Source organism: Ammospiza caudacuta, chromosome 33 (genome assembly GCF_027887145.1).
Source record: "Ammospiza caudacuta isolate bAmmCau1 chromosome 33, bAmmCau1.pri, whole genome shotgun sequence".
Taxonomy (NCBI): Eukaryota; Metazoa; Chordata; class Aves; order Passeriformes; family Passerellidae; genus Ammospiza; species Ammospiza caudacuta.
Window position 1 is genome coordinate 3,493,667 of NC_080625.1, and position 26,775 is coordinate 3,520,441.

At 54.4% G+C, this 26,775-nt stretch overlaps 2 protein-coding genes and 2 pseudogenes across 2 annotated transcripts; 2 read left to right on the forward strand and 2 right to left on the reverse strand.

Moving 5' to 3' along the window:
- LOC131570213 (uncharacterized) overlaps positions 1-26,775 on the reverse strand; it is a 1,483,036-nt pseudogene that overhangs the window by 1,378,591 nt on the left and 77,670 nt on the right.
- Positions 1-26,775, forward strand: part of LOC131570235 (zinc finger protein 271-like) — a 558,758-nt pseudogene that overhangs the window by 500,285 nt on the left and 31,698 nt on the right.
- Positions 2,474-7,273, reverse strand: LOC131570254 (uncharacterized). Its single transcript, XM_058822617.1, has 3 exons — positions 7,036-7,273; positions 6,030-6,140; positions 2,474-3,702 (listed from the first exon to the last, which is right to left on the reverse strand). The coding sequence occupies exons 2-3, from the start codon at positions 6,090-6,092 to the stop codon at positions 2,488-2,490; spliced, it is 1,278 nt and encodes a 425-aa protein (XP_058678600.1). The 5' UTR covers positions 6,093-6,140; positions 7,036-7,273; the 3' UTR covers positions 2,474-2,487.
- Positions 14,829-25,800, forward strand: LOC131570251 (tubulin beta chain). The gene is made up of 4 exons (XM_058822614.1): positions 14,829-15,014; positions 19,175-19,283; positions 21,341-21,451; positions 23,190-25,800. The coding sequence occupies exons 1-4, from the start codon at positions 14,958-14,960 to the stop codon at positions 24,245-24,247; spliced, it is 1,335 nt and encodes a 444-aa protein (XP_058678597.1). The 5' UTR covers positions 14,829-14,957; the 3' UTR covers positions 24,248-25,800.

Sequence of the window (26,775 nt, forward strand, 5' to 3'; positions counted from 1 at the left end):
CTGGGAGTTACTGGGAGTCACTGGGAGCACTGGGAGCACTGGGGTTAATGGGAGCACGGAGGCCTCACCTGCTCCGGGCTAGGCTCCGCCCCCTCTGGGCTGAGGCCCCGCCCCCTGAGGGTCTCCAGCTCCATCTCCAGGATTTGGCTCCGCCCCTTTTCTGCATCCAGCTCTGCCTCCAATCGCTGGCCACGCCCCCTCAGGGCATCGAGTTCCACCCTCAGCGCTTGGCTCCGCCCCCTTTCTGTCTTAAGTTCTGCCTCCAGCTCTTGGCTCCGCCCCTTTTCTGCCTCAAGCTCCGCCTCCAGCCGATGGCTCCGCCCCTTCAGTGCTTTCAGCTCCACCTCCAACTCATGGACACGCCCCCTTTCTGCCTCAAGCTCCGCCCCCAGGGACCTGTGAGGGGGACTGGGGTTACTGGGAGCACGGGGAGGGGGAACTGGGATTACTGGGAGGTTACTGGGAGGTTATTGGGGGTTACTGGGAGGTTACTCAGAGCACTGGGAGGTCACTGGGAGTTACTGAGAGGTCACTGGGAGCACTGGGAGCCTCACCTGGGGCGCAGCACAAAGTGGGAGGGGGGAATGAGCCCCTCCAGACTGGGAGGGGACAACTGGGAGCACTGGGGAGCACTGGGAGTGGGGAACTGGGAGCACTGGGGGGCACTGGGAGCACTTGGAGGGGAGAACTGGGAGTACTGGGAAGCACTGGGAGCACTGGGAGGGCCCGGGCGGGGCTCGGCCATCGGCGACCTGTGGGGGGACAGTTCCCAGTATGGACCAGTATAGCCTGTCCCCAGTCCCACTCACCTCCCAGCCCCTCCCCACGCTCTCAGCCCTTCCCAGCCCCTCCCAGTTGCTCCCAGTTCCCCCTCCCCACGCTCCCAGTCCCTCCCAGTTCCCCCCAGTACCTTCCAGTTCCCCGCCCAGTCTCTCCCAGTTCCCCCGCGCGGTGCACGCCGGGAAGGCGCCCCCGCCGCCGCTTTCCCGCGCTCCCGTCTCAGCCAATCAGATGCGGCGGCTCCCGGATCCCGCCTCCCCCTCCGACCAATGGGAGGGCGCGTCTGGGAGAGATAGGCGGGGCTAGGAGGGGATCGGGTCCTGGAAGGGGGAAATGGGGTCTTAGGAGGGGAAATGGGGTCCTGAAAGGTTCAGTGCAGCCTTTAGGCGGGGTTAATGCGGTCCGGGGATCTATGGAAGGGTAAATGAGGGTCTGAAAGGGAAAATTGGGGTCCTGAGGGGAGACGGGGTCCTGGCAGGGCAAATCAGAGTCCTGAGGGGGCAGTGGGGTCCTGACAGGGTCAATCAGAGTCCTGAAGAAGGAATGGGGTCCTGGCAGGGTAAATCAGAGTCCTGAGGGAGGAGTGGGGTCCTGGCAGGGTCAATCAGGATCCTGAGGGGAGAATGGGGTCCTGGCAGAGTCAGTCAGGGTCCTGAGGGGCCATTTGGTACTGGCAGGGTCAGTCAGGGTCCCCGAACACCCCACGCCCATCCTCGAGGGGTCCCGCTGTCCCCCAGCCCCCCCAGTCTCTCCCGCCCCACACCAATCCCGGGTTTTATTCCCGTTTTTTCCCTTTTTATTCCCTTTTTTACCTTTTCTCGCTTTTCCCGCCGCAGTCCCGGCCGCCCCGTTGCCATGGCAACGCTGTTACCGCCCCCTTCTGCATCGCCATTGGCTGTTCCGCTCCGCGAGTGCTGATTGGCTAAGAGCGGTAAGGGGCGGGGCAGGAACCCGGAAGCGTCCTCGCTCGTTACCATGGTGACCCGGCTCGGGCGTTTCCATGGTAGCGAAACTCCCGCCCATCCTGCGCTGCCATTGGCTGCAGTGCCATACCACGAGAGCGCTGATTGGCTGAGGATTGAGGGGGCGGGGCTAAATGCAAAACAGTCCCCAAAAGGGTCCCCAGCGTCCCCAAAGGGACCTTTGATGCCCCCCACCCCCGCATGACCAACCCACGGGGTCCTCGACGTCCCCAAGAGGGTCCCTGGTGTCCCCAAAAGGATTCCCGATATCCCCAAGGCCACCACGACCAACTCAGGGTCTCCCCAATGTCCCCAAGGGGTCCCCAAAAGGGTCCTTGGTGTCCCCAAGGGGGGCCCCGATATCCCTAGAAGGGGCCCGGTGTCCTCAAAGTGTCTCCACGGGGGTCCCTGATGTCCCCAAGGCCACCATGACAATCCCGGGGGGTCCCCAAAAGGGTCCCCGGGGTGTCCCCAAAGTGTCTCCGAGACAGTCCCTGGTGTCCCCAAGGGCTCTCTGATGTCCCCAACCCCCCATGGCCACCCCAGGGGGGGTCCCCAAGGGGATCCCCTGTGTCCCCAAGGGTTCCCTGATGCCCCCAAAAGTGTCCCCACCGTGTCCTCAACCCCCCCACGGCCACCTCAGGGCTGTCCCCGGGATGTCCCCAAACCTCCACAGTTCCTCCCCCCCAAAATTTGGCATTTTTGACCCCAAAAACCCCCAAAATCCCAAATCCGCTGCCCAAATTCACTTTATTGGGGCCCCCCGGCGGCTCCGGGTCCGGGGGGGGCTCGGGGGGGGCTCGGGGACCGCAAAATTGGGGGCGGGACCCTCGGGGGGACCCCGGGTGCGTTTTGGGGTGGGATTTGGGGCTTTTTGGGCCCGGTTTGGGGTTTTTTGGGGGTTCCCTGCATTTGGGAGGGGTCTGCGCCCGCTCCGGGTCCGGGGGGGCTCCAGGGGGGGATTTGGGACCCCAGAATTGGGGTTGGGACCCCCAGGGGGACCCCGGGGCTGTTTGGGGTTTTTTTGGGGCGGGTTTGGGGTTTTTGGGGTTGAATTTGGGGTTTTTTTGGATGTCCCTGAATTTGGGGGGTCCCGAGGGGGATTTTGGGGGGGTCCCTGACGGCTCCGGGTCCTGGGGGGCTCCTGTGGGGGGTCTGGGACCCCAAAATCGGGGTTGGGACCCTCTGAGTGACCCCAGGGCCGTTTGGGGTTTTTTTGGGGTGGATTTGGGGATTTTTTGGGTGGATTTGGGGTTTTTTGGTGGGTGCGTGAATTTGGGGTTTTTGGGGGGGGATTTTGGGGGGGTTTCCGCCCACTCCGGGTCCTGGGGGGGCTCGGGGGAGGGGTGGAGCTCCCCGAATGGGGCCGAGACTGGGTTTGGGGTGGGATTGGGGGATTTTGGGTGGGATTTGGGCGTTTCTGGGGGCGATTTGGGGTTTTTTGGGGAGGATTTTTTTGGTTTTGGGGGGGATTTGGGGTTTTTTGGGGTGGGTTTGGAGTACTTTGGGCAGGATTTGGGCGTTTCTGGGTGGGATTTTTTTGGTTTTGGGGGGGATTTAGGGTTTTTGGGGTGGGACCTGGGGTTTCTGGGGGAGGATCTGAGGTTTTTCGGGGGGGATTTTTCCGTTTCTGGGCGGGATTTGGGGTTTTTTGGGTGGATTTTGGGGGTTTCTGGGCGGGATTTTTTTGGTTTCGGGTGGGCTCCGGGCTATTCTGGGTGGGATTTGGGTGTTTTTGGGTGGGATTTGGGGTATTCTGGGTGGGATTTGGGGGGGTTTGGGGGGACTCAGGGGTGTGTTCGGGGGGCTGCCAGGGGCTCAGCAGGAACGGTGCCAGCTCCAGGCGCTGCTGCAGCACCCCCGAGAGCAGCAGCTCCGCCGAGAGCAGCGGGAGCCGCGCGGCCACGGCCGGGGGCCACAGCCTGCGGTCCTGGGGGCACGAGATCACCAGGACACGGGGCTGGGGACACAAAAACACAGTCAGGAACCCCGAAAACACAGTCAGGAACGCCAAAAACACAGTCAGGAACCCCAAAAACCACATCAGGAACCCCAAAAACACCATCAGGAACAAAAAAAAACACAGTCAGGAACCCCAAAAAACACAGTCAGGAACCCCAGAAACCCCATCAGCAACCCTAAAAACAAAGTCAGGAACCCCAAAAACCCCATCAGGAACCCCAAAAAACCCCATCAGAACCCCAAAAACACAGTCAGAAACCCCCAAAACCCCATCAGCAACCCCAAAAACACCATCAGCAACCCCAAAAACACACGCAGAAACCTCAAAAACACCATCAGCAACCCCAAAAACCCCATCAGGAATCCCAAAAATACAGCCAGAAACCCCAAATAACTCAGCCAGAAACCCCAAATAACAGAGCCTGGTGCTGGGGACACGAGATCACCAGGACACGGGGCTGGGGACCCAAAACACAGTCAGGAACCCCAAAAACCCAGTCAGAAACCCCAAATAACCCACACAGCCCAGTCCTGGGGTCATGAGATCACCAGGACATGGGGCTGGCAACACCAAAACCACAATTAGGAACCCCAAATAACCCAGTGAGAAACCCCAAAAACCCAGTGAGCAACCCCAAATAATCTCATGTCTCGGGGGGACACGAGATCACCAGGACACGGGGCTGGGGAAAAACCCCATCAGAAATCCCAAATAACCCAGTGAGAAATCCCAAATAACCCATTGAAAACCCCCAAAGCCCAGTGAGAAACCCCAAATAACCCACCCAGCCCTGTCCTGGGGACACGAGATCACCAGAACACAGGGCTGGAGGGGAAACACCAAAAACCCCATCAGGAACCTCAAATAACCCAAAGTGAAACTCCAAATACCCCATCAGGAACCCCAAATAGCCCAGTCACAAACCCCAAATGGCCCAGAGAGAAACCCCAAATAACAAACACAGCCCTGTCCTGGGGACACGAGATCACCAGGACATGGGGCTGGGGACAAAAACCAAAACCACAGTGAGGAACCCCAAATAACACAGAGAGAAACCCCAAAAACCCCATCAGGAACCCCAAATACCCCATGAGGAACTCCAAATAACCTAGTGAGAAAACCCAAATAACCCAGTGAGAAACCCCAAATAACCCATCAGGAATCCTGAATAACTCATTAAAATCCCCAAAAACCCAGTCAGGAACCCCAAATAACCCACACAGCCCATTCCAGGGGACACAGGATCACCAGGACATGGGGCTGTGGGAAAAACCCCCAAAACACAGTGAGGAACCTTAAATAGCCCATCAGGAACCCCAAATAACCCATCAAAAACCCATTCAGAAACCCCAAATATGCCACCCAGCCCAGTCCTGGGCACACGAGATCACCAGGACACGGGGATGGAGGAAAAACCCCAAATCCACAGTGATGAACCCCAAATAACCCAGTGAGAAACTCCAAATACCCCATCAGGAACCCCAAATAACCCAGAGAGAAACCCCAAATAACAAACAAAGCCCAGGGGGAAAAACCCCAAAACTCTGTCAGGAACCCCAAATAACCCAGAGAGAAACCCCAAACCCCACCCAGCCCAGTCCTGGGGTCACGAGATCAGCAGCACCCAGAGCTGGGGGAAATGGGTCAGGACCCCAGAATCCCATCAGAAACCCCAAAACCCTGTGAGAAACCCCAAATACCCCCAAAACCTCAGTGAGAAACCCCCAAAACCCCGCCAGAAACACCAAAAACCCCCAAACAACCCAAGACTTCGATCAGAAACGCCAAACACCCCAAAAGAACCCCAAATACCCCAAAAAGACCCCGAAAATCCCCAGTGAGAAATCCCCAAAACCCCAATAGGAGCCCTCTGACCCCAATGAGATCCCCTAAAACCCCCAATGGGGTTCTCTCCCCAGAGCACAATCTGGGATCCCCAAAAACCCCCAAATACCCCAGAACCTAGTGAGGGCCCCCCAAAAAACCCCAACCCCCCCAAAACCCAGTGAGAAATCCCCCAAACAAAGTGAGAAGCCCCTAAGAGCCCCAAAAACCCAGTGAGAAACCCCAAAACCTGCAAAAACTGAATGAGAAACCCCAAGTACCCCCCAAACCCCCTGAAATACCCCAGGAGAAACCCCAAAATCCCCCAATCCCCCCAATGTCTCCAATGTCCCCAGTGTCCCCGATGTCCCAATGTCCTCAATCCCCCACTGTCCCCAATGTCCCCAATCCCCCTCCATGTCCCCAATGTCCCCAGGGTCCCCGATGTCCCCAATCCCCCTCCATGTCCCCAGTGTCCCCTGTCCCCGCTGTCCCCTCACCGCATATTCCTGGGGCAGCTGTGGCAGGAAGGTGCCACCACAGCAGGTGACAATGTCCCGCATGTCCTCGGGGCACGGCTGGACACTGGGGGTGACGTGTACCTGGTAGCCCTGGGGACAGAGGGGACATCAGGGGGACACTGGGGACATTCAGGGGGACATTGGGGACATTCAGGGGCTGGGGACACTGAGGGGTTCAGGAGATTGGGGTATTGGAGACATTGGGAACATGGGGGATGACTGGGGGGATGTTGGGGACATTAAGCAGGTTGGGGACATTAGGGGTTCAGGAGATTGGGGTATTGGGGACATTGGGGACACAGAGGACATTAAGCAGGTTGGGGACAATGAGGGACTCAGGAGATTAGAGCATTGGGGACATTAGAGAAGCTGGGGACAGTTGGGGACATTAATGTCATCATCACCTGCAGGATGGAGGTGCCACCATGCCCGGGGCTGGCTCAGGGATGGGTTTAGGTGACATCTGGGGACATGTGGGGCAGTGTCACCTGCAGCAGGAGCCATTCCTGGGCCCGGGGACACTGAGGACACTGCTGTCACTGTCACCTGCAGCAGGACCTGTGTCCTGGCTCAAGGCTGGATTTAGGTGACATTTGGGGACGTTGAGGACACTGCTGTGACTGTCTCCTGCAACAGGGGCCATTGCCATGCCTGGGGCTGGCTTGGGGATGGGTTTAGGTGACATGAGGTGACATTTGAGGAGATTTGGGGACAGCGTCACCTGCAGCAGGGGCCACACCTGGGCCCAGGGTCGGCACACGGATGGGGTAACATTTGGGGACACTGCTGTCACTGTCACCTGCAGCAGGGGCCATTGCCATGCCTGTGCCCTGGCTCAGGGATGCGTTTAGGTGATATTTGGAGACATGTGGGGACATGTGGGGCAGTGTCACCTGCAGCAGAGGCCATTGCCATACCGGGGGCAGGCTCAGGGACGGGTTAGGTGACATGAGGTGGCATTTGGGGACACGTGGGGCAGTGTCACCTGCAGCAGGGGCCGCTCTCGGGCCCGGGCCAGCGCCGGGCGCAGGCGGAAGCCGAAGCGCCGCTCACAGGGGGGGTCCCGGGGCAGGAAGGGACCTGGGGACAGCGGGCGGCCACTGTGGGAGCTCTGGGGACAGCGGGGACAGACACACGGGTCACACACGGCCACCAGAGCCACCCCAGAGTCCCTTTGATTGTCCCCAAGTCCTTCCCCTTGACCCCAAGGTCACCCTCCCTTGCCAACCAAAGCCCCTCTGTCCCCAAGGCCACCCCCGATCCCCAAGGTTCCAAAGTCCCCAAGGCCACCCCCACTGTCCCTAAGGCCCCTCCCCTTGTCCCCAAATCCTCTCCCATTGTCCCTGAGTTCCTCCTGTCCCCAAGGTCACCCACTCACCCCTAAAGTCCCCGAGGCCAATCCCCCTTGTCACCATGTCCCCAGTGTCCCCCTGTCCCCAAGGCCACTCCAGCTGTCCCCAATGTTCTTGAGATCCCCATTGTCCCCAAGACCACCCAATGTCCCCAAATCTCCCCTGAAGTCCCCAGTGCCACCCCCTGTCCCCAATGTCCTCAAATCCTTCTCCTTGTCCCCAAATTCCCCTCATTGTCACCAAGTCCCCCAATTGTCCCCAACTCCCCACTGTCCCTGATGTCACCTGCAGTAACCATTGGTGGATGACAATGGGGACACCCCTGGTGATGGCACAGAGGAACTTTGGTGTCCCTGATGTCCCCAATGTCCCAACATCCCCCTGATGTCCCTGATGTCCCCAGTGTTCCCAATCCACCTGATTGTCTCCAGTCCCCAAAGTCCCCCAATGTCCCCAGTCCCCGATGTCCCCAAATCCCTGATTGTCCCCAATGTCCATAATGTCCCAAATATCCCCAATCCCTGATTGTCCCCAATGTCCCCAATCCCCCAATGTCCTCCCATCATCCCCAATCCCCCCAGCCCCCTGATTGTCCCCAATGTCCCCGATGTCACCTCGAGCAGCCACTGGGGGGTGACAATGGGGATGCCCCTGCCCAGGGCACACAGGAACTTCAGCGTCCGGCGGATGCCATCGGTCACCAGGTGGCTGCAGTCGTGCACTGACGTGGCCTCGGTGCCACCCAGCGTCCCCAGGGCCACCCGCAGCGCCGGGGAGGCCACCAGGCCTGTGAACAGCACCTGGGGACAGTGGGGACATCACTGGGGACATCACTGGGGACATCCCTGAGTGCCACCAGGCCTGTGAACAGCACCTGGGGACAGTGGGGACATCGGGGGGGACATCAATGGGGACATCCCTGAGTGCCACCAGGCCTGGGAACAGAACGTGAGGACATCATCGGGGACATCATTGGGGACATCAGTGGGGACATCCCTGAGTGCCACCAGACCTGTGAAAAGCACCTGGGGACAGTGGGGACATCACTGGGGGATAGGGACATCTGGGGGACACTGGGACAGCTTGGGGACACATTGAGGACACATTGGGGACATCCCTAAGAGAGTCAGGGACACTGTGAGGACATCCCTGAGGAGTTGGGGACACTGGGGCAGGTTTGGGACAGGTTGGGGACACAGCAGGGACATCCCTGGGGGACTCGGGGACACTTTGGGGACATGCCCAGGTGCCACCATCCCCAGAAACAGCAACTGGGGACACTGGGACACATTGGGGACAGCTTGGGGACATCCTGAGGGACTCTGAGACCGCTTGGGGACACTGTGGGGACATCCCCAGGTGCCACCAGCCCCAGAACAGCAGCTGGGAGGGGATGGGGTCTGTGCTGGGAGCACTGGGGGGTCACTGGGGTGTCCCTGGGGGGGTCACTGGTCTGTACTGGTCACTACAGTTCCACACTGGTCTGTACTGGTCCATATTGACCCTTACTGGTCTGTACTGGTCCATAGTGCTCTAATCTGGTCTGCACTGGTCCATACTGGTCCATACTGGTCTATACTGGGAGCACTGGGTGGGGTCACTGGTCCGTACTGGGGTCACTTAGGAGTCACTGGGGGTACTGGTCTGTACCAGTCTGCACTGGTGTGTACCGGTCTGTACTGGTCCATACTGGTCTGTACTGGTCCGTATTGACCCTTACTGGTCTATACTGGTCCATAGTGCTCTATACTGCTCCATACTGGTCTATACTGGGAGCACTGGGTGGAGTCACTGGTCTGTACTGGGGTCAGTTAAGAGTCACTGGGGGTACTGGTCTGTACTGGTCTGTACTGGTCTGCATGGGTGTGTACCAGCCTGTACTGGTCCCTACTGGTCTGCACTGGTTTGTACTGGTTCCTATTGGTCCCTACTGGTCTCTACTGGTCCATACTGGTCCTTACCCGGATCTGGGCGGAGCCTGGTGCTGCCCGGGGGCGGAGCCTGTGCTTGGCACCCTCTGTTGGCTCCTCCTCCTCCGGGGGTGGGGCTGCAACTGAGCCCCGCCCATTTCCTTTTATGGGCACTGAGGGTGTGGCCTCTTCAAGCACTGCTACTGATTGGTCCTGCCCCCTCTGGGGGTGTGGCTTGTGTGAGGGGCATGGCTTGGAGCCTTGATCATGCCCGTTCTGGGTGGGGGTGGGGCCACGTGAGGCTCCGCCCCCTCCACTCAGGGCCAATCGTCGACTGCGCCGCACCTGGGGGGAGGGGCTGTGGTGGGGACCCCAAAATCCAATAGGAACCCCACAAATCCCCCAAGTTCACTCCAAATTCCACTGGGAATCCCCAAAACCCTCCCAGGAACCTCCAAAATCCACCTGCCACCCCCAAAATCCCCAAATTCACCCCAAATTCCACCTGGGACCCCCCAAAATCCACCCAGGACCCCCAAAAATTCACCTGAGACCCCCCAAAACCACCCTGGGTCTCCCAAAATCCACTGGGAACCCCAAAATCCCACCTGGGACCCCCCAAATTCACGGGGAACCCCAAAAAATCCACCTGGACCCCTCCCTGAATCCCCGGGGGGCTCCCAAATGGACCAGAGACCCCCAGAATCTCCCAGGACCCCCCAAAATTCACCTGTGGGGTGGGCGGGGCTTCTGCTTCCTCCTGGGCGGGGCTTGGGGGACCCTCCACATCTGGATTTGGGGCCGCCTCCTCCACATCTGGAACCTGGGGCTCGTGCGGGGCCCTTTCGGGGCTTTCCAGGGGTTCCACATCTGGGGCAGGGGGCAGGAACAGCTGGGTGGCCACATCTGGATTCAGGCCAGGGCTCCCCAGCCCTTCCACATCTGGATTTGGGGTGTCCACCTCCACATCTGGAATTTCAGGGACTTCCGGGGCTATTTGGGGTCTTTTTGAGGCTGCCACATCTGGATTTGGGCCCGCCTCCTCCACATCTGGATCAACATCCCCCAGCAATGTCCTGTGGCCCCTCAGTGACCCCTCCACATCTGGATTTGGGCTCTCCATGTCCACATCTGGAATTTCAGGCAGGTTTAGGGGACTTTTGGGTGGGTTTGGGGACCCAATACCTGGTTCTGAGGGTCCTTTCCCCTCCACATCTGGATCAGGGGGCAGGAACAGCTGGGTGGCCACATCCAAGTCCTCCTCCCCCTCCACATCTGGATCTGGGGTCTTCACCCTCACAATGGGAATTTTGGGGTCATTTGAAGCCATTTTGGATTGTTTTGGACCCAGAACATCTGGATTTAGGCTGTCCTCCACACCTGGATGTGGGGGCAGGAACAGCTGTGTGGCCACATCTGGATCCAGAGAAGGCAGCCCCTCCACATCTGGAATTCTGGGGTCCTTCGGGGCCATTTTGGCGCTTTCTGGGCTCCCAACATCTGGAGAAGGCAGGAACAGCTGGGTGGCCACATCTGGATCTGACTCCTGTTCTTCCTCATCTGGATCTGGGGTTTCCTCCTCGACATCTGGAATTTTGGGAGGGTTCTGGGTCATTTTGGGTCCTTTTGGGCTCCCAACATTAAGAGAGGGCAGGAACAGCTGGGTGGCCACATTTGGATCTGACTCCTCTTCCTCCTCCACATCTGGAATTTCCGGTGGCTTCTGGGTCATTTTGAGTCGTTCTGGGCTCCCAACATCTGGGTCCACCTCAGCCTCCCCCACATCTGGATTTGGGGGCAGGAACAGCTGGGTGGCCACATCTGGATCCCACTCTTCCTCCTCTCCCTCCGCATCTGGCGTCTCAGCCACAGTTTGGGTCCCTTGGAGCCGCCCAACATCTGGAGTTCCAGGCACATTTTGGGTAATCTGTCTTTTTGAGGGCTGAACATCTGGATCAGCTTCATCCTCTCCCACATCTCGGCCACTCTCCCCCACCAAGGCTCCACATCTGGATTCAGAGCCTCCAACAGCTGGACTTGAGGCCAGTGTGGGCACATCTGGACTTTCGGGCACATTTTGGGTAATTTTTAGTCTTTTTGAGGGCTGAACATCTGGACCTGTCTCATCCTCCTCCACATCTGTCTTGCTGCCCACCAGCAGTGTCCCACACCCAATTTTTATGCCTGAAACATCTGGATTTGGCATTTTCAGCCTCACATCTGGAGTTTCAGGCACGTTTGGGGCTGGTTTCAATCTTTTTAAGGATCCAACATCTGGATTTGCCTCCTCTTCCACATCTGTGTCGCTGTCATCCAGCAGCGCCCCATGATCCCTCTGTGACCTCTTCACAGCTGGATTTGGGGGCTGTGGGGGCACATCTGGAGTTTGGGGCACATTTTGAGGAATTTTCCATCCTTTTGAATGACAAACATCTGGATTCACCTCCTCCTCCTCCACATCTGTGTCACTGTCCACCAGCAGTGCCTGACACCCATTTTGGGTCATTCCAACATCTGGGCTTGGGGTCTGTGCCACCACATCTGGACTTTCAGGCGCATTTTGGGTCATGCCAAGCTTTTTTAGGGTCTCAACATCTGGACTCACCTGCTCCTCCACATCTGTGTCACTGTCCACCAGGAATGCCTGGCACCTGATTTCAGGGCCTGAAACATCTGTATTTGGGGGCTTTGCAGCCACATCTGGCATTTCGGGGACGTTTGGGGTCGCTCTGAGCTGTTTCAGGGGCTGCACATCTGGATCCTCCTCCACATCTGTGTCACTGTCCACCAGCAGCATCTGAGTCCTGATTGTGGGGGCTGAAACATCTGGATTTTGTGTCCCCCATCGCACAACTGGAGCTTTGGGCAAATGTTGAGTCCTTCTGAGCCTTTTTGGGGGCTGCACATCTGGATCATCCTCCACATCTGTGTCACTGTCCTCCACCAGTGTCTGATGGCCAATTTTGGGGCTTTCCACAGCTGGATTTGGGGTCGCCACCTCCACATCTGGAATTTTGTGCACATTTTGGGTCACTTTGAGCCTTTTAGGGGGCTGCACATCTGGATTCACTTCGTCTTCCACATCTGTATCACTGTCCACCAGCAGCATCCGAGAACAGAGTTCTGGGCCCGAAACATCTGGATTCAGGAGTTTTGCTACCACATCTGGAGTTTCGGACACATTTTGGGGCATTCTGAGTTGGTTTTGGGGCTGCACATCTGGATTCTCCTCCTCCCCCTCCAGATCTGTGTCGCTGTCCATCAGGATTCTCCAGTGTCCAATTTTGGGCGCCCTCACAGCTGGACTTGGGGTTTCCACCTCCACATCTGGAATTCCAGGCATGTTTTGGGTCACTTTAAGCCTTTTCTGGGGCTGCACAACTGGATCCTCGTCCACATCTGTGTCACTGTCCACCAGCTCCATCCTGTGTCGTATTTTTGGGCCTGAAACATCTGGATTTGGGGTCTTTCCTGCAACATCTGGAGTTTCTGGGACGTTCTGGGTAATTTTCAGCCGTTCTGAGGGCTCCACTTCTGGATCAGCCTCCTCCTGCTCCACATCCGTGTCACTCTCCACCAGCAGGGTGCCATGCCCGCTTTTAAGCAATGGAACATCTGGATTAGGGGTTTTTAGCCTCACATCTGGAGTTTCAGGCACATTTTGGGTAATTTTAAGCCATTTTTGTGGCCCAACATCTGGGTTTGGCCCCTCCTCCTCCACATCTGTGTCACTGTCCACCTGCAGTGTCCGGTGCCCATTTCTGGCCCATAGCACATCTGGATTTGATGTTTCTGCTGCCACATCTGGAGCCTCTGAGGTGTTTTGGCCCACTTTGGGCATTTTCAGGTCCCCAACATCTGGATCTGGCCCCTCCCCAATCACATCTGGGGCATTTTGGGAGTAGGGAAGGTGTTTTTGGGGGCCCTCAACATCTGGGGGCACAGCTGGATCCTCCAGGGCACTGCAAAGGGGGATTGGGGGGGGCTTAGGAGTTTGGAACCTCCAAAATCCCCCAAGGATCCCAAAAATAACCCAAAAAGCCCCAAAGCCCCTTTCAGAACTACACAAGCTGCCCCAAAACCCTCCAGAAAATGCCCCAAATACCCCAAAAAACCCCACAGGGACCCCCAAATTGCCCCAAGGACCCCAAATCCTCCCCCCCCCGGAACCCCCAAAATGTCCCAAAACAACCCCAAACTGTTCCAGGGACTCCCCCCAGAACTCACACTCCCCCCCAAAATCCCCCTAAACTGCCCCAAGACCATCCCAAACACCTCCAGATTCTCCAAGTAACCCCCCAAAATCACCCAGTGACCCCCAAGCTGCCCCCAAAGGACCCAAATCACCCCAGAAGCCCCCAAAGCCCTGCCTGGGACCTCCCAAACTGCCCCAAAAAGACTCAAAACAAACCCAGGGACCCCCCAAGCTGCACCCAAATGACCCAAAAATCCCCCCAGGGACCTCCAAGCCTAGATTCCATTACAGAATCCACAACACACCTCAGGGAGCCCAAATTCCCTCATCAAATGCCCAGCTCCTCTCATGGAACCCCCAACGCACCTCAGGAACCCCAAATTCTCTCACAGAACCACCAACCCCTACCACGGACCCAGATTTCCCTCAGGAAACCCAAACGTCTCTCGGGAACCCCAAATTCCCTCACAGAAACCCCAACTCACATCAGGGGCGCCCCAAACTCCGCTCAGGACCCTTCAACCCCCTCAGAGAGCCCAAAGTTCCCTCAGGAACCCTGAATTCCCTCACGGAAGCCCCAGCTCCCCTCATAGACCCCAAACCTCCCTCAGACACATCCAACCTCCCTCAGGGATCCCCAAATTCCATCATCAAGTCTCAACTCCCCTCATAAACCCCAAAAATTCTCTCCGGAACCCCAAATTGCCAAGCCAAGCCGACAAACTTCCCTTGGAGACCCCAAACTTTCCTCAGAAACCTGAAATCCCCGTCAGAGACCCCCCCCCCCCCAATCTCCCTCAGGGACTCCCCAAAACTGCCCCCGAGGCCCTCAGTCCTCATCAAGGACCGCTCCAATCCCCGCTACCACCTCCAAATCCCTCCAGGTTATTCCAGAACCCCTCCGGACCCCAAATCACTTCCAAACTCCCCCAAAATTCCCTCAGGGACCCCAAAAGCGGCCCCGGCTCCCCTTCCCCCCCCGCTCACCCCTCCCGCGCCTTCACCGTCGGGCCCCGCCCCCCGGGCTCCCATTGGCCGCTCTCTCCGCGCGCCAACGCCCATCCGCAGTTTCCATTGGCTGTCGTGCGTGTCGATCATCAATAGATCAGAGGGACGGGGCGGGGTGGTCCTCCGAGAGCGCCGGAGCGCCCGTGGGAGGAGCTTAAGAGAAGTTTAGACCAATTGAAGCGCAGAAAGCTGGATTGACAATGCAATTAACCAATAGAAGAATGGAAAGCGGGCGGTGCCGACCAATGGGCGCCCCGACTTTGTCCTATATGAGCGCGCGCGGGGCCGCGGCTGCCGCCATTTTCACCGCCGTCGCGCTCGGGCCTTCGCTCCGCGCTTAAAGGGGCCGCGCCGCCTCTTTACGTTTTTTTATTCAGTTTTCCGAGCGCCTCCGCGCCGTCCGGGTGGGCCCGAGCCCCCCCCGCCAGACTCCACCGCCGCCATGAGGGAGATCGTCCACATCCAGGCGGGCCAATGCGGCAACCAGATCGGCGCCAAGGTGAGCTTGGCGGGCCCCGCCTTCATCCCCCGCCGCGGCGGCGTTGCCCCTTTAAGAGCCCCCCCATCCCCCGCGCGCCAAGACAAAGGGTGACCCAAACCAGGGCGATTTTAGCCCAAAATCGGCGTTTTACCCCCACAGAAGCGGCTGGGAGGGAAGGGGGATTTGCTGAATGGGGCGGGTTTGGGGTTAAAATCGGGAGGTTCTGTCGCTAAATGAGGATTTTCGGTGGCTGAAGGCCCCCCCCCGCACGCGGCCGCAAAATGGCGGCTGAGGGCGGCGGCCCCGAACCGCGGCGAATTCGCCTCCAAAATCGCCTTTTTGGGGGGTGTTTAAAGAAAATATTACTATTTTATCTTAGTTTAAATGGCTGTTTTAAAGATTTGGCCGTGAATGGCGCTTTTTGCCCGTAATCTGGGCAGGGGTTCTGGCTGAGGATGGGCGGGGAAGGCGCCAAAATGGCGGCGAGGAGCCCCGAAATTAAAGGATTTAAACTCGAAATGAGGTTTTTTACAATAATATATCTATAATTAAATTTAAAACGTGATTTGTTTTGTTTTTATATTACCATACATTAAATGCTGCTTTTTTAGTCTGAAATCGGTTGTTTTCACCCCATAACTAGGTATTTTCGCCCCTAAAATCGGCTATTTTCACTGCAAAACCATCTAATTTAACCTCAAAAATGTGGATTTTGTGCCACAAAATTAGGATTTTTTTTACCCCCAAACGGGGCGTGACGCCCGGAGGGGTCAGACCCGAAAATGGGAGGATTTTTTTCTCTCCCAAAAAAGCGGCTTAATATCCACAATAAAGATTTTATTCCCTAAATAAGAGGTGGTTTACTAATTTTTTTCCAAAATGGGAGTGTTTTATCCGAAAAATCAGGATTTTTAAGCTTTCAGACTGCGGGATTTTATGACAAAAGCGGGTTTTTCTGATTCCTTAAATGTAAATTTAAGGTCTCGAAATCGCAATATTAATCTCCAAAATTGATGGGTTTTTTACTTTGAATCAGCTTTTTTAACTGAAATGCCTTTCTTACGTCTAAATATGGATGACTTCATTATCAAAGAAATATATTTTAGTTCTCAAAATGTTAATGTTTTGGATTTAAGGGATCTTTTTCATTAACGAAAGGTTTTTTTGCTGCTAAAATGCAGCTTTTTGGCCCCAAAACATTTTTTTTCCCAGCCCCAAGATGGAGATTCAGAGCTCCAGCTCAGCATCTTTGTTTTGCAAAACAACATTTCCGTCCAAAATCTTGGATCTATCCCCAAAACGTGGAGTTTGGAGGAGAAAAAGGACTGGATTTATTTTCCAGAAGTAGAAATTAGGGTTAAAATCGGGATTTTCTGCAGCTCGGAGGGAGCTCGCAGCCCCAAAATGGAGGTTTCCAGCCCCAAAATGGAGGGTCGCGGGAAGAATCGCAGCTTTGTGTTTCCAAATCCGCTTTTTTCTAGCCTCAAAATCACCGTTTTTCTCCAAAATTAACGGGGTTTATTTAAATTTTTCTCTCTTTTTTTTTTTTCTTCCCACAAACTGGTGATTTTTGCCCAAAAAAGCGTTGTTTTGGGCCTCGGAATTTGCAATTTTTCAGACCCAATTGTCATTTTTACTGCTTCAAAAATACCTTTTTCCCTCTGAATATCCACTTCACCCACAAAACGACCTCCTTTAACCCTATAGTTCTTAGATTTTTTCTTTTTTAAATGTTACTTTTTGTCGCAAAATCGCCCTTTTCAGCCCCAACCCCCTCTCTTTGTGTCTCCAGACCGCATTTCCTGCCCCCGAAATGAACATTTCCATTTCCTGCCCCACACTGAAATCTTTGTTCTCCAAAACCTTTCAAATTGGAGTTTTTAACACTAAAAAGCGATTTTTTTTTTAGCTTAGGGAAAGAGGTTTTGAACCCAAATTGCGATTTTGAGGCCCAAAATAGGTTTTTACTGTACAGAAAATACTGGTATTTACCAGGTCAAATTACTTTCAAAAATTGTGTTTTAGCCCCAAATCCACTTTTTTTTACCCCAAAATTCACATTTTTTGCCTTTAGATATCCTTTTCTCCCCATAATCCATGTTCCTGTCACTAAACACTTAATTCTGCACCAAACTCACATTTTCTCTCAAAAAACATAATTTTTAATCCACTGTTTCCCAAGGCCCCAAAATGCAGGGTTTATTACTCTGAAATGCTGTTTATTCGAATTTGAACTTTTAAACTCATTTTCTTTGTCATTTGCCCAAAATCTCCATTTTTATCCAAAATGAACTTTTTTTGCAGTTATTTCTTTCCTACATTCCCCTAAACTGCCCTTTTTTAACCTATTTGTCCCATCAGCCCCAAAATCCCTATTTTTTTAATCTATTTTTGCTCACAACCCCCTAAAAACGCCAGATTTTAACCACTTCCTTTTTTCATCTCCAAAATTACAATTTTAAAGCCTGGTTTTTTTTACATCACATTGCTGGGTTTTAATCCCTGTTTCACTCTCACCTCCAAAATTATTTTTAAGCCCTTTTTTCTTCTATTACCCAAAATTTTGGGGTTTTAAATACATTTTTCCCTCATGATCACCAAACCACCATTTTTGTCTCAAATAACCATTTTATACCTATTTTTTTGAATTAACAATTTCAAAATTAAAGGCTTTAACCCCAAATAAATATTGTAATGCCATTCTGTTCTCCAAAGCCCCAAAATCCCCATTTTTTTTTTCATTTCTCATTTTTAACCCCAAAATCACCTTTTTTCACTTCATTTTCCCCTCACGCTGCATTGCCCCCCGGCCCATTTTAACCCCAAACCCCCACATTGGTGGAATCTCAACTTCAAATACAAAACTTGGAGCCCCCAGCGCCGACTTTGGGTGTAAAAATCCTGATTTTGGGTGATGAAAAAGCCGATGTGGGGTGCAGGGAGCCAATTTTGGAGGGGTTGGTTTGAATTTGAGCGATTGCCGCCATTTTCCCCGTTCCCGCCCTTTTGGGGAGCGGGACCGCGCTGCCCTGGCCACGCCCCTCCCTCACAGAGCCCCGCCTGCTCCCCTTCCCCGCGCCTCCAAACCACAGAAAAATCTTTAAAATCGCTTTTTTACCCTCAAAAACGGTCGTGGAGTGGCTGTGTGTTGTAGCCACATCCTGTTAGGACCTGAGCACACCCTAAACTTCTTTTAAAAGCCCCCAAAATCCCCATTTTTCACCCCAGAAAAAGGTCCTGTGGGGGAGGTCTTGTGGATCCTGCCTATCGCTTGGGGCTACACCCCAAATTCTTTTAAATTCCTAAATCCTTCATTTTTTCCCCAAAAACACTGCCGTGGCGCAGTGGGTGATGCTGGATTTACATCCCATTCTTTCTATAAGATCCCAACATCCCCTTTTTTGCACCCAAAATAAATCTTGGGTTTAGCAGAGTGGGCGTAGCCCCTCTCCTCCACAAGCTCTGCTCCTCTATCCCAGACTATGCCATCAATTTTCCTTTAAATCCCAATTTTTTTTTCCTTAAAATCCAGATTTTTTGATACTTCTCAACTGCTCTTTTGTATCTTAAAACCCAAATTTCCTTTTTTAAAATTTCTGAATTTTTTTATCTCCAAATGCCCATTTTCTCCCCCAAAATGGGGTCCCCGGTGTAGCAAAGTGAGTGTGGCCCAGCTGCCTTCAGCCCTCCTTAAGCTCAACCACTTTTAGCCCTCAACTCCCATTTCTCACCTTAAAATTCTGAATTTTTTTTTTTTTAATTTCTAATTTTTTCCCCAGAATTGAGTCTGGGTGGGCCGGGCCCACCTGACCATACCCCTCTTTATGTCCTGCCCCTTTTAACCCTGACCACACCCCCAAACGCCCATTTCCTACCCTAATATACCCATTTCCCCTCCTAAAATTACAATTTTTTTCTTCTCCAAATCCTTATGTTTCTCCTAACTTGGGTTCCATTTGTCACAAAGAGGGCGTGGCCCAGCTGATCTCACTCCTCCACCAGCCCCACCCCTTTTAACCCCCTGACCTCGCCCCCAAGCCCCCCTTTTCCTCTCTAAAATCCTCATTTTTCCTCCCATAATCTCTGGGGTTTTTTGCCCCAAAATTCCTGTTTTTTGCCCCACATCTGCTCCTGGGCTGTCCCTGAGCCGTCCCCAAGCTGTCCCCTTGTCCCCACAGTTCTGGGAGGTGATCAGTGACGAGCACGGCATCGACCCCACGGGCACCTACCATGGGGACAGTGACCTGCAGCTGGACCGCATCAGCGTCTACTACAACGAGGCCACAGGTGGGGACACCTGGGGACAGCTGGTGGCACTTGGGGACAGCCGCCACACCCCCCCCCCCCCCCCCCCCCCGGGGCTCCTCTGCCCTTCCCCCCTTCATTGTGTCACTCAGTGTGGGTGGCACTTGGTGGCATTTGTCTTCTCCCCGGTGCCACTTGTCCCCCTGTCACCCCCCTGTGTCACATTCCTTTGTTTGTCACTTTCCTCTGCTGTCACTTTGCCGCTTCCAGTGTCACTTCCTCACCCCCACGTTGCCACTCCTTGCTTTGTCACCCTCCTGTGTCACCCTGTCCCCAATGTCTCCCCCCTCCCCCAATGTCACTTTCCTGTGTGTTACCACTTTGTCATCCCTATGTCACTGTGTCCCCATGCTTTTCCCTTAGTGTCACCTTTGTCCTGCTGTCACTTCCCAGTGTCACTTGGTCCTTTTCCATGCCCTGTGTCATCTCATTTCTTGTGTCCCTGAGTGCCATTCCCTTCTTTGTCATGCCAGTGGGGTCACCTTGTCCTGCCACCTCCCAGTGTCACCCCCAGTCCCATCACTGCTCAGTGTCACTTGTCCATTGTCACATCGCAATGTTTTTTGTCCCCTATCACCTTCAATTCTGGGGATCCCCTGGTGTCCATTGCCACCTCCTGTGTCACCCTGTGACTCCCCTGGTGTCATTGCATCCTGTCCCTTCCCAGTGTCACCCTGTTCTCTGTCACCCACCGTCACCCTTCTTTGTGACCCACATCTTGTCCCCAACGTACCTCCAGTGTCACCTGTCCATTGTCACCCCCCCATGTCACCTTGTCCCTGATATCCCTCCAGTGTTACCTGTCCTTTGTCACCTGTGTGTACCACCGTGTCCCCTTTGTCATCCCCCCCCCGCCCCCCCCCCCCGCGGCTGTGTCACCTGTCTATTGTCATTTGTCTCCTTCCTGTCCCCATGTCCTGTTTTGGGTTGCTCTGGGGGAGTTTTTGGGGTGGCTTTGGGGAATTTGGGGGGAATTTGACGCTTCTGGGGTTATTTTGGTGTTGGCTTGGGATGATTTTGGGGTGATTTTGAGAGGGTTTGGAATTAATTTGTGGGTTTTGGGATTGAATTTGGGAGATTTTGGGGCTGTTTTTGGGGTGAATTTGGGAGTTTTGGAAGTCCTTTAGGGTTGAGTTTTAGGGAGGTCTGGGTTGTTTTTAGGTCATTGGGGTGTTCTGGGGCAATTTTGGATACTTGTAGGTGATTTTGAATATTTTAGACTTGGTCCAAAGTGGCTTTGAGGTGATTTTAGATGGTTTGGGAATGATTTTAAACATTTTGGAGTAATTTTGGGGGTTTTGGGGTTCATTTTGAGTGGATTTAGAGCCATTTTTGGGGTGATTTTTCCTGGCTTTGGGGTGAATTTGGGTGGTTTGGAGTTGATTCCAGGAGATCTTGGGCAATTTTGGGATTGTTTGGGTGTGGTTATGGGGGTTTGGTAGTGAACTTAGATGAATTTGGGATGGTTTTGAGGTGATTCCAGTTACTTATGGCAAAATTATGGGTGGTTTGGGAGTGATTTTGGCTCTTTGGGGTGAGTTTTGGTGTCATGTAAGGTGATTTTGGGTAATTTGGAACATTTGGGGGTGGTTTGGGGGTGACTTTGGGTGTTTTGCTCTGTTACATGGGGTGGTTTGGGACATTTTAGGAGTGATTCTGGCATTTTCTGGAGCAATTTTTTTGTATTTCTGGGTTAACTGAGCGTTTTGGGGACAATTCTGGGTGGGTTTGGGGTGATTTTGGTGGTTTTGAGATAATTCTGGGTGGATATGGGTTGGTTTTGGGGTATTTCCTGGTGGTTTGGGGGGTTTTGGGGTGGTTTTGAGTAGTACTGGATTGTTTTGGGCTATTTCCAGGTGATTTGGTGTAATTCCAGGTGTTCATGGGGTGATTTGGGTGTATATAGGGTGATTCTGGTGGTTTCATGTTCAGTTCTCTAGGATTTGGTCACTCCCCAGGGAGTAAATCCTTGCCCAGGGCTGTGCTGGTGGTTTTGGGGTGAATTTTTTGGGTTTTGGTGACGTTTTTGCTGTCCCCAGGGGGTAAATACGTGCCCAGGGCCATCCTGGTGGATCTGGAGCCTGGCACGATGGACTCTGTGCGCTCCGGCCCCTTCGGGCAGATCTTCCGGCCTGACAACTTTGTCTTTGGTGAGTGACACACTTGGGACATCTGGGGACACATCTGGGACACCTTGGGCATGCTGGGGGACAATGGGACACGCTTGGGGACACCTGGGGGACACCTTGGACATGCTTGGGGACAGCTGGGACACCTGGGGGCACATCTGGGGGACATTGGGGTACACCTGTGGCATACCTGGGCCACCTGGGGATATTGGGATACACCTGGGACACACCTGGAGGTTCCTGGGGACATCAGGAAACACCTGCAGGCACACTCAGGGACATTTGGGATACACCTGGGACACCTTGGGCATGCTTGGGGACATCTGGGACACACCTGGGGACATTGGGGGGCTCCTGGGGACATTAAAACACACTTGGGACACACCTGGGAGCTCCTGAGGGACACCTGGGGATGCTCAAGACATCAGGGGTGTCTTGGCACATGACAAGCACAGCTGCACACACCTGGGGACATTTTTGGACATGCCTGGGAGTCTTGGGGACATCTGAAGGCTCCTGAGGGCATCTTGGGCACACCTGGGGGTTGCTGAAGGACATTAGGGATATCTCTGGGTATTTGAGGAACACCTGGGGATTCTCAAGGGACATCAGGTTCATTTCGGGACACATTTGGGGACACACAGGGATATTTGGGACCACTGGGGACATGTGGGAGCACACCTGGGGCGTATCTGGTACAGCAGGGGTGGCCTCAAGGGGTGGCAGGGCCCCAAAGGGGGGAGATCAAGGTCTCCAGGTGTCCCAAGGCTGGGGTAGGAGGTCCCAAGTGTAGCATGAAGGTCCCCAAAGTGAGGTTAAGGTTCCCATGTGTCCCCCCAAAGTGGGTTTGAAAGTGTTCTTAAGTCCTCAAGTGTTCTTAAGGGTGAAGGTCTGAAAGAGAAGGTTGAGGATCACAAGTGTCCCCAAGGTGGAGTTAAAGGTCCCCACAGGTAGGATCAAGGTCCCTGAGGGTCCCCAAATTGGGGCTGAACATCCCCAAAGGGTGGAGTTGAAGGTCCCTGAGGGTCCCCACAGGTGGGATCGAGGTCCCTTAAAGAGTGATGTGAAGGTCCTCAAAGAGGGGACAGAAGTGTTTGAGGTCCCCAAGAGTGGGAGGAAGGACCCAAGGTGCTGAAGAGTTTCCATAGGTTCTCAAAAATGGTTTGAGGGTCCCCAAAGTCTTCAGCATTAATCTGAAGGTTTCCAAATGTGATTAAAGATTCTTCAGTGTTCCCAAAGGTGTTTTGAGGGTCCCTGAAGTCAGCTTGAAGACCACAACCCAACTTGTCCTTCTCTGCGTCTAGCCAAGGGTCACCACAGGGAGGGGCTGAGCTGGGGGGGATCAGGGGTCCTCAGAGGTGTCTCAAAGGTCCCCAGAGATGGTTTTGAAGGTCCCCAAGGTTACTTGAACATTCTCAAGATGGAAATGGATGTGCTTGTCATCCCCAAAGAGGATTCAAGGGTCGTCAAGGTCATCAAGGTTGGGTTGAGAGTCCCTAAAAATGGTTTGAAGCTACCTAAGGTCCCCAAAGGTGCTCAGAGGGCCTCCAGGTTTGAGGGTCTTAATAAAGATCCTCAAAGCTGGTCCAAAGTTCCTCAAAGGAGATTTTGAGGCTCCCCAAGGTGGTTTTGAGGTTCTTGAAGTCCCTAAAGATGGTTTAAAGGTCTCCAAACGTGGTGTAAAGGTTCTCAAAAGTGGTTTGAAGGTTCTCCAAGGTGGTTTGAAGACCCCAACCCAACCCTTCCTCCCCTTTTCCAGGCCAAAGCGGTGCTGGCAACAACTGGGCCAAGGGTCACTACACGGAGGGCGCCGAGCTGGTGGACTCTGTGCTGGACGTGGTGCGCAAGGAGGCCGAGAGCTGTGACTGCCTGCAGGGCTTCCAGCTGACCCACTCGCTGGGCGGGGGCACCGGCTCGGGCATGGGCACGCTGCTCATCTCCAAGATCCGCGAGGAGTACCCCGACCGCATCATGAACACCTTCAGCGTGGTACCGTCCCCCAAGGTGTCGGACACGGTGGTGGAGCCCTACAACGCCACGCTGTCCGTGCACCAGCTGGTGGAGAACACGGACGAGACCTACTGCATCGACAACGAGGCGCTCTACGACATCTGCTTCCGCACCCTCAAGCTGACCACGCCCACCTACGGCGACCTCAACCACCTGGTGTCGGCCACCATGAGCGGCGTCACCACCTGCCTGCGCTTCCCCGGCCAGCTCAACGCCGACCTGCGCAAGCTGGCCGTCAACATGGTGCCCTTCCCGCGGCTGCACTTCTTCATGCCCGGCTTCGCGCCGCTGACCTCGCGGGGCAGCCAGCAGTACCGCGCCCTCACCGTGCCCGAGCTCACCCAGCAGGTCTTCGACGCCAAGAACATGATGGCCGCCTGCGACCCGCGGCACGGCCGCTACCTCACCGTGGCCGCCGTCTTCCGCGGGCGCATGTCCATGAAGGAGGTGGACGAGCAGATGCTGAACGTGCAGAACAAGAACAGCTCCTACTTTGTGGAGTGGATCCCCAACAACGTGAAGACGGCCGTGTGCGACATCCCGCCGCGCGGCCTCAAGATGGCCGTCACCTTCATCGGCAACAGCACGGCCATCCAGGAGCTCTTCAAGCGCATCTCGGAGCAGTTCACGGCCATGTTCCGGCGCAAGGCCTTCCTGCACTGGTACACGGGCGAGGGCATGGACGAGATGGAGTTCACCGAGGCCGAGAGCAACATGAACGACCTCGTGTCCGAGTACCAGCAGTACCAGGACGCCACGGCCGAGGAGGAGGAGGATTTCGGCGAGGAGGCCGAAGAAGAGGCCTGAGGGGTTTCCCCAGAGGTCCCAATCCATGGCAGTGTTGCTCCTCCCTTTCCCGGTGTGTTGTCCCAGAGAGGCGTCAACTGGTGGGCGGCGCCTTCGGTGTCATCGTCATTGTCCTTCATCATCGTCAGTGTTGGCCTTGGCCATCGGCGGCGGCAGCAGCGGAGTCCCCACCCCACCTTCAGCGTTGTCCTCATGGTCTTCAACCTTCATCATCATCATCCTGGAAGAGTCCCCAGCCTTCAGCGTTGTCCTCACGGTCCCCAGGCTTCATCATTGTCATCCATAAAGAGTCCCCAACTTTCATCATCATCGTCAATGACTTCTTGATCTTTGCCATCCTTGAAGAGTCTCCAGTAATTTTTATCAGCATTGAAGAGTTCCCAGCCTTCATCATCCTCATCTTTGAAGAGTCCCCAGCCTTCAGCGTTGTCCTCACAGTCCCCAGCCTTCATCATGGTCATTCTTGAAGAGCCTCCAGTCTTCATCATCATTGAAGAGTCTCCAATCCTGATCATGGTCAGAGCTTCCAAGTTCCATCATCCTCGAAGAGTCCCCAGAGTTCATATCCTACTCACAGAGCCCCCAAGAGCTCCTGGCCTTCATCGTGGTCCTTGCAGAGTCTTTGATCTTCATCATCCTCAGCCCTTGGCCTTCATTGGGGCTGGTCAGTTGGCCTTGACCTTCATCATAATCTCCTTCATCATGGAAGAGCCTCCAAGAGTTTTTGACCTTCATTCTCATCATGGAACAGTTGCTGACCTTCATCAGGGTTTGTCACTTGGCCTTGACCACCATCATGCTTATCATGGAAGATCCTCCAAGAGCTCTTGGCCTTCAGCCTCATCCTGGAAGAGTTGCTGATCTTCATCATCATCACCTCCGCCCTTCCCCGCTGCCACCACGGCCTCCTGTCCCCTCCCCCGCCCCACTCTGGCTCCACTTTCCCAATATTTTTGTAATTTTTCCTAAGTTTTGAATGTTTTTCCCATTTTTTTGTAATTTTTCCTCTTTTTTTGGTTCATTTCCCTCCTCTCATTTAAGTCTCTCCGCATTCTTGATCATTTTCAAACAATTTCCCTCGTTTTTGGTCAGTTTCCTCAATTTTTAGTCTTTTTTTCTACTTTCCCAATTTTTGCTCTTTTTTCCCATTTTTGCTCACTCTCAGCCCAATTCCATTCCTTTTTCCCAACTTAGGGGTCCTTTCTTCCAATTTTTTGTTGATATTTCCCTATTTTTGCTCAGTCAGTTTTTGACCCATTTTTCTCCATTTTGGGTTCATATTCCTCAATTTTTGTTCATTTTTTTTCTCAATTTTTGTTCATTTTTCCCCATTTTTTGTCAGTTTCTCCCCATTTTTTGTTTTTCTCCATTTTTCTCCATTTTTCCCATTTCCCCTCAGTTTCTCCCTGATTCCGTTGCCGTTCCCGGTGTCCGGTCGCTGTCTCCCATTTTTGGATGTTTTTGTTTTTTTCCCGTTTCTTTTGTTTTTCATATTGAAAAGTCGCCCCCGGGTCCGGAATAAACTCGGGATGGAAAAGCCACCATGCATGTCACCTCCTGTGTCACATCCTGTGTCACCTGCAGGGTCCTGGCGTCACTTTGAGGTCACTTGGGGGGTCTCTGTGTCCCCTCCTGGGGGGTCCCCAGTGTCACCTGAGGGTCCTAGGGTCACATGGAGGGTCTCACTGTCACTTTGGGGTCACCTGCATGTCCCCATGTCCCTCCTGGAGGTCCCTGTGTCACTTCCGGGTCACCTACTGTCACCTGGAAGGTCTCATTGTCACTTTGGGAGTCCCCTGGGGTCACTGGGAGGGGTCTTGGTGTCACCTCTGGGTCACATGGGAGGTCCTGAGGTCACTTAAGAGTCACCTGGGGGGTCCCAGTGTCACTTCAGGCTCACCTGGGGTTCCCTATGTCCATCTTGGGGGTCCTTGTGTCGCTTTGAGGGTGTCACTGTCACCAGGGGGTCCCCGTGTTCATCTTGGGGGTCCCTGTGTCACCTTGAGGATCTCACTGCCACTGGGGTGTCCCCATGTCCTCAGCTGAGGGTCCCCATTGTCACCTCTGTCACCTGGAGGTCCTGATGTCACCTTGGGGTCATCTGGAGAGTCCCAGAGTCACTTTGAGATTTCCTGGGGTCATTTTAGGGTCCCCATGTCCCCACCTGAAGGTCCCCAATGTCACCTGCATCCCTCTTCAGGGTCCCCATTGTCAGCTGGGGTCATTGAGAGGTCCCTGTGTCACTTGAGGGTCCCCGATGTCACCTGTCCCCTCCTCTCCCCACAGTGCCCACAGGGTGTCCATTTGTCAGTGGTGGCAACATGAGAATGTCACTGGTTGGGGACATTCAGGTGGCACCAGGGGTGGTGGCACTTGGGAACACCTTTGGGACAAGGGACAAGGTGGGCACTTAAAGGGAATGGGGACATGAAGGGGGTGGCAGCACTTTGGGGACGTGGGGACATGATGGTGTTCAAGGGTGGCACTTTGGGGATATGCAAGGGGTGGTGGCATTTGGAGACAAGGTG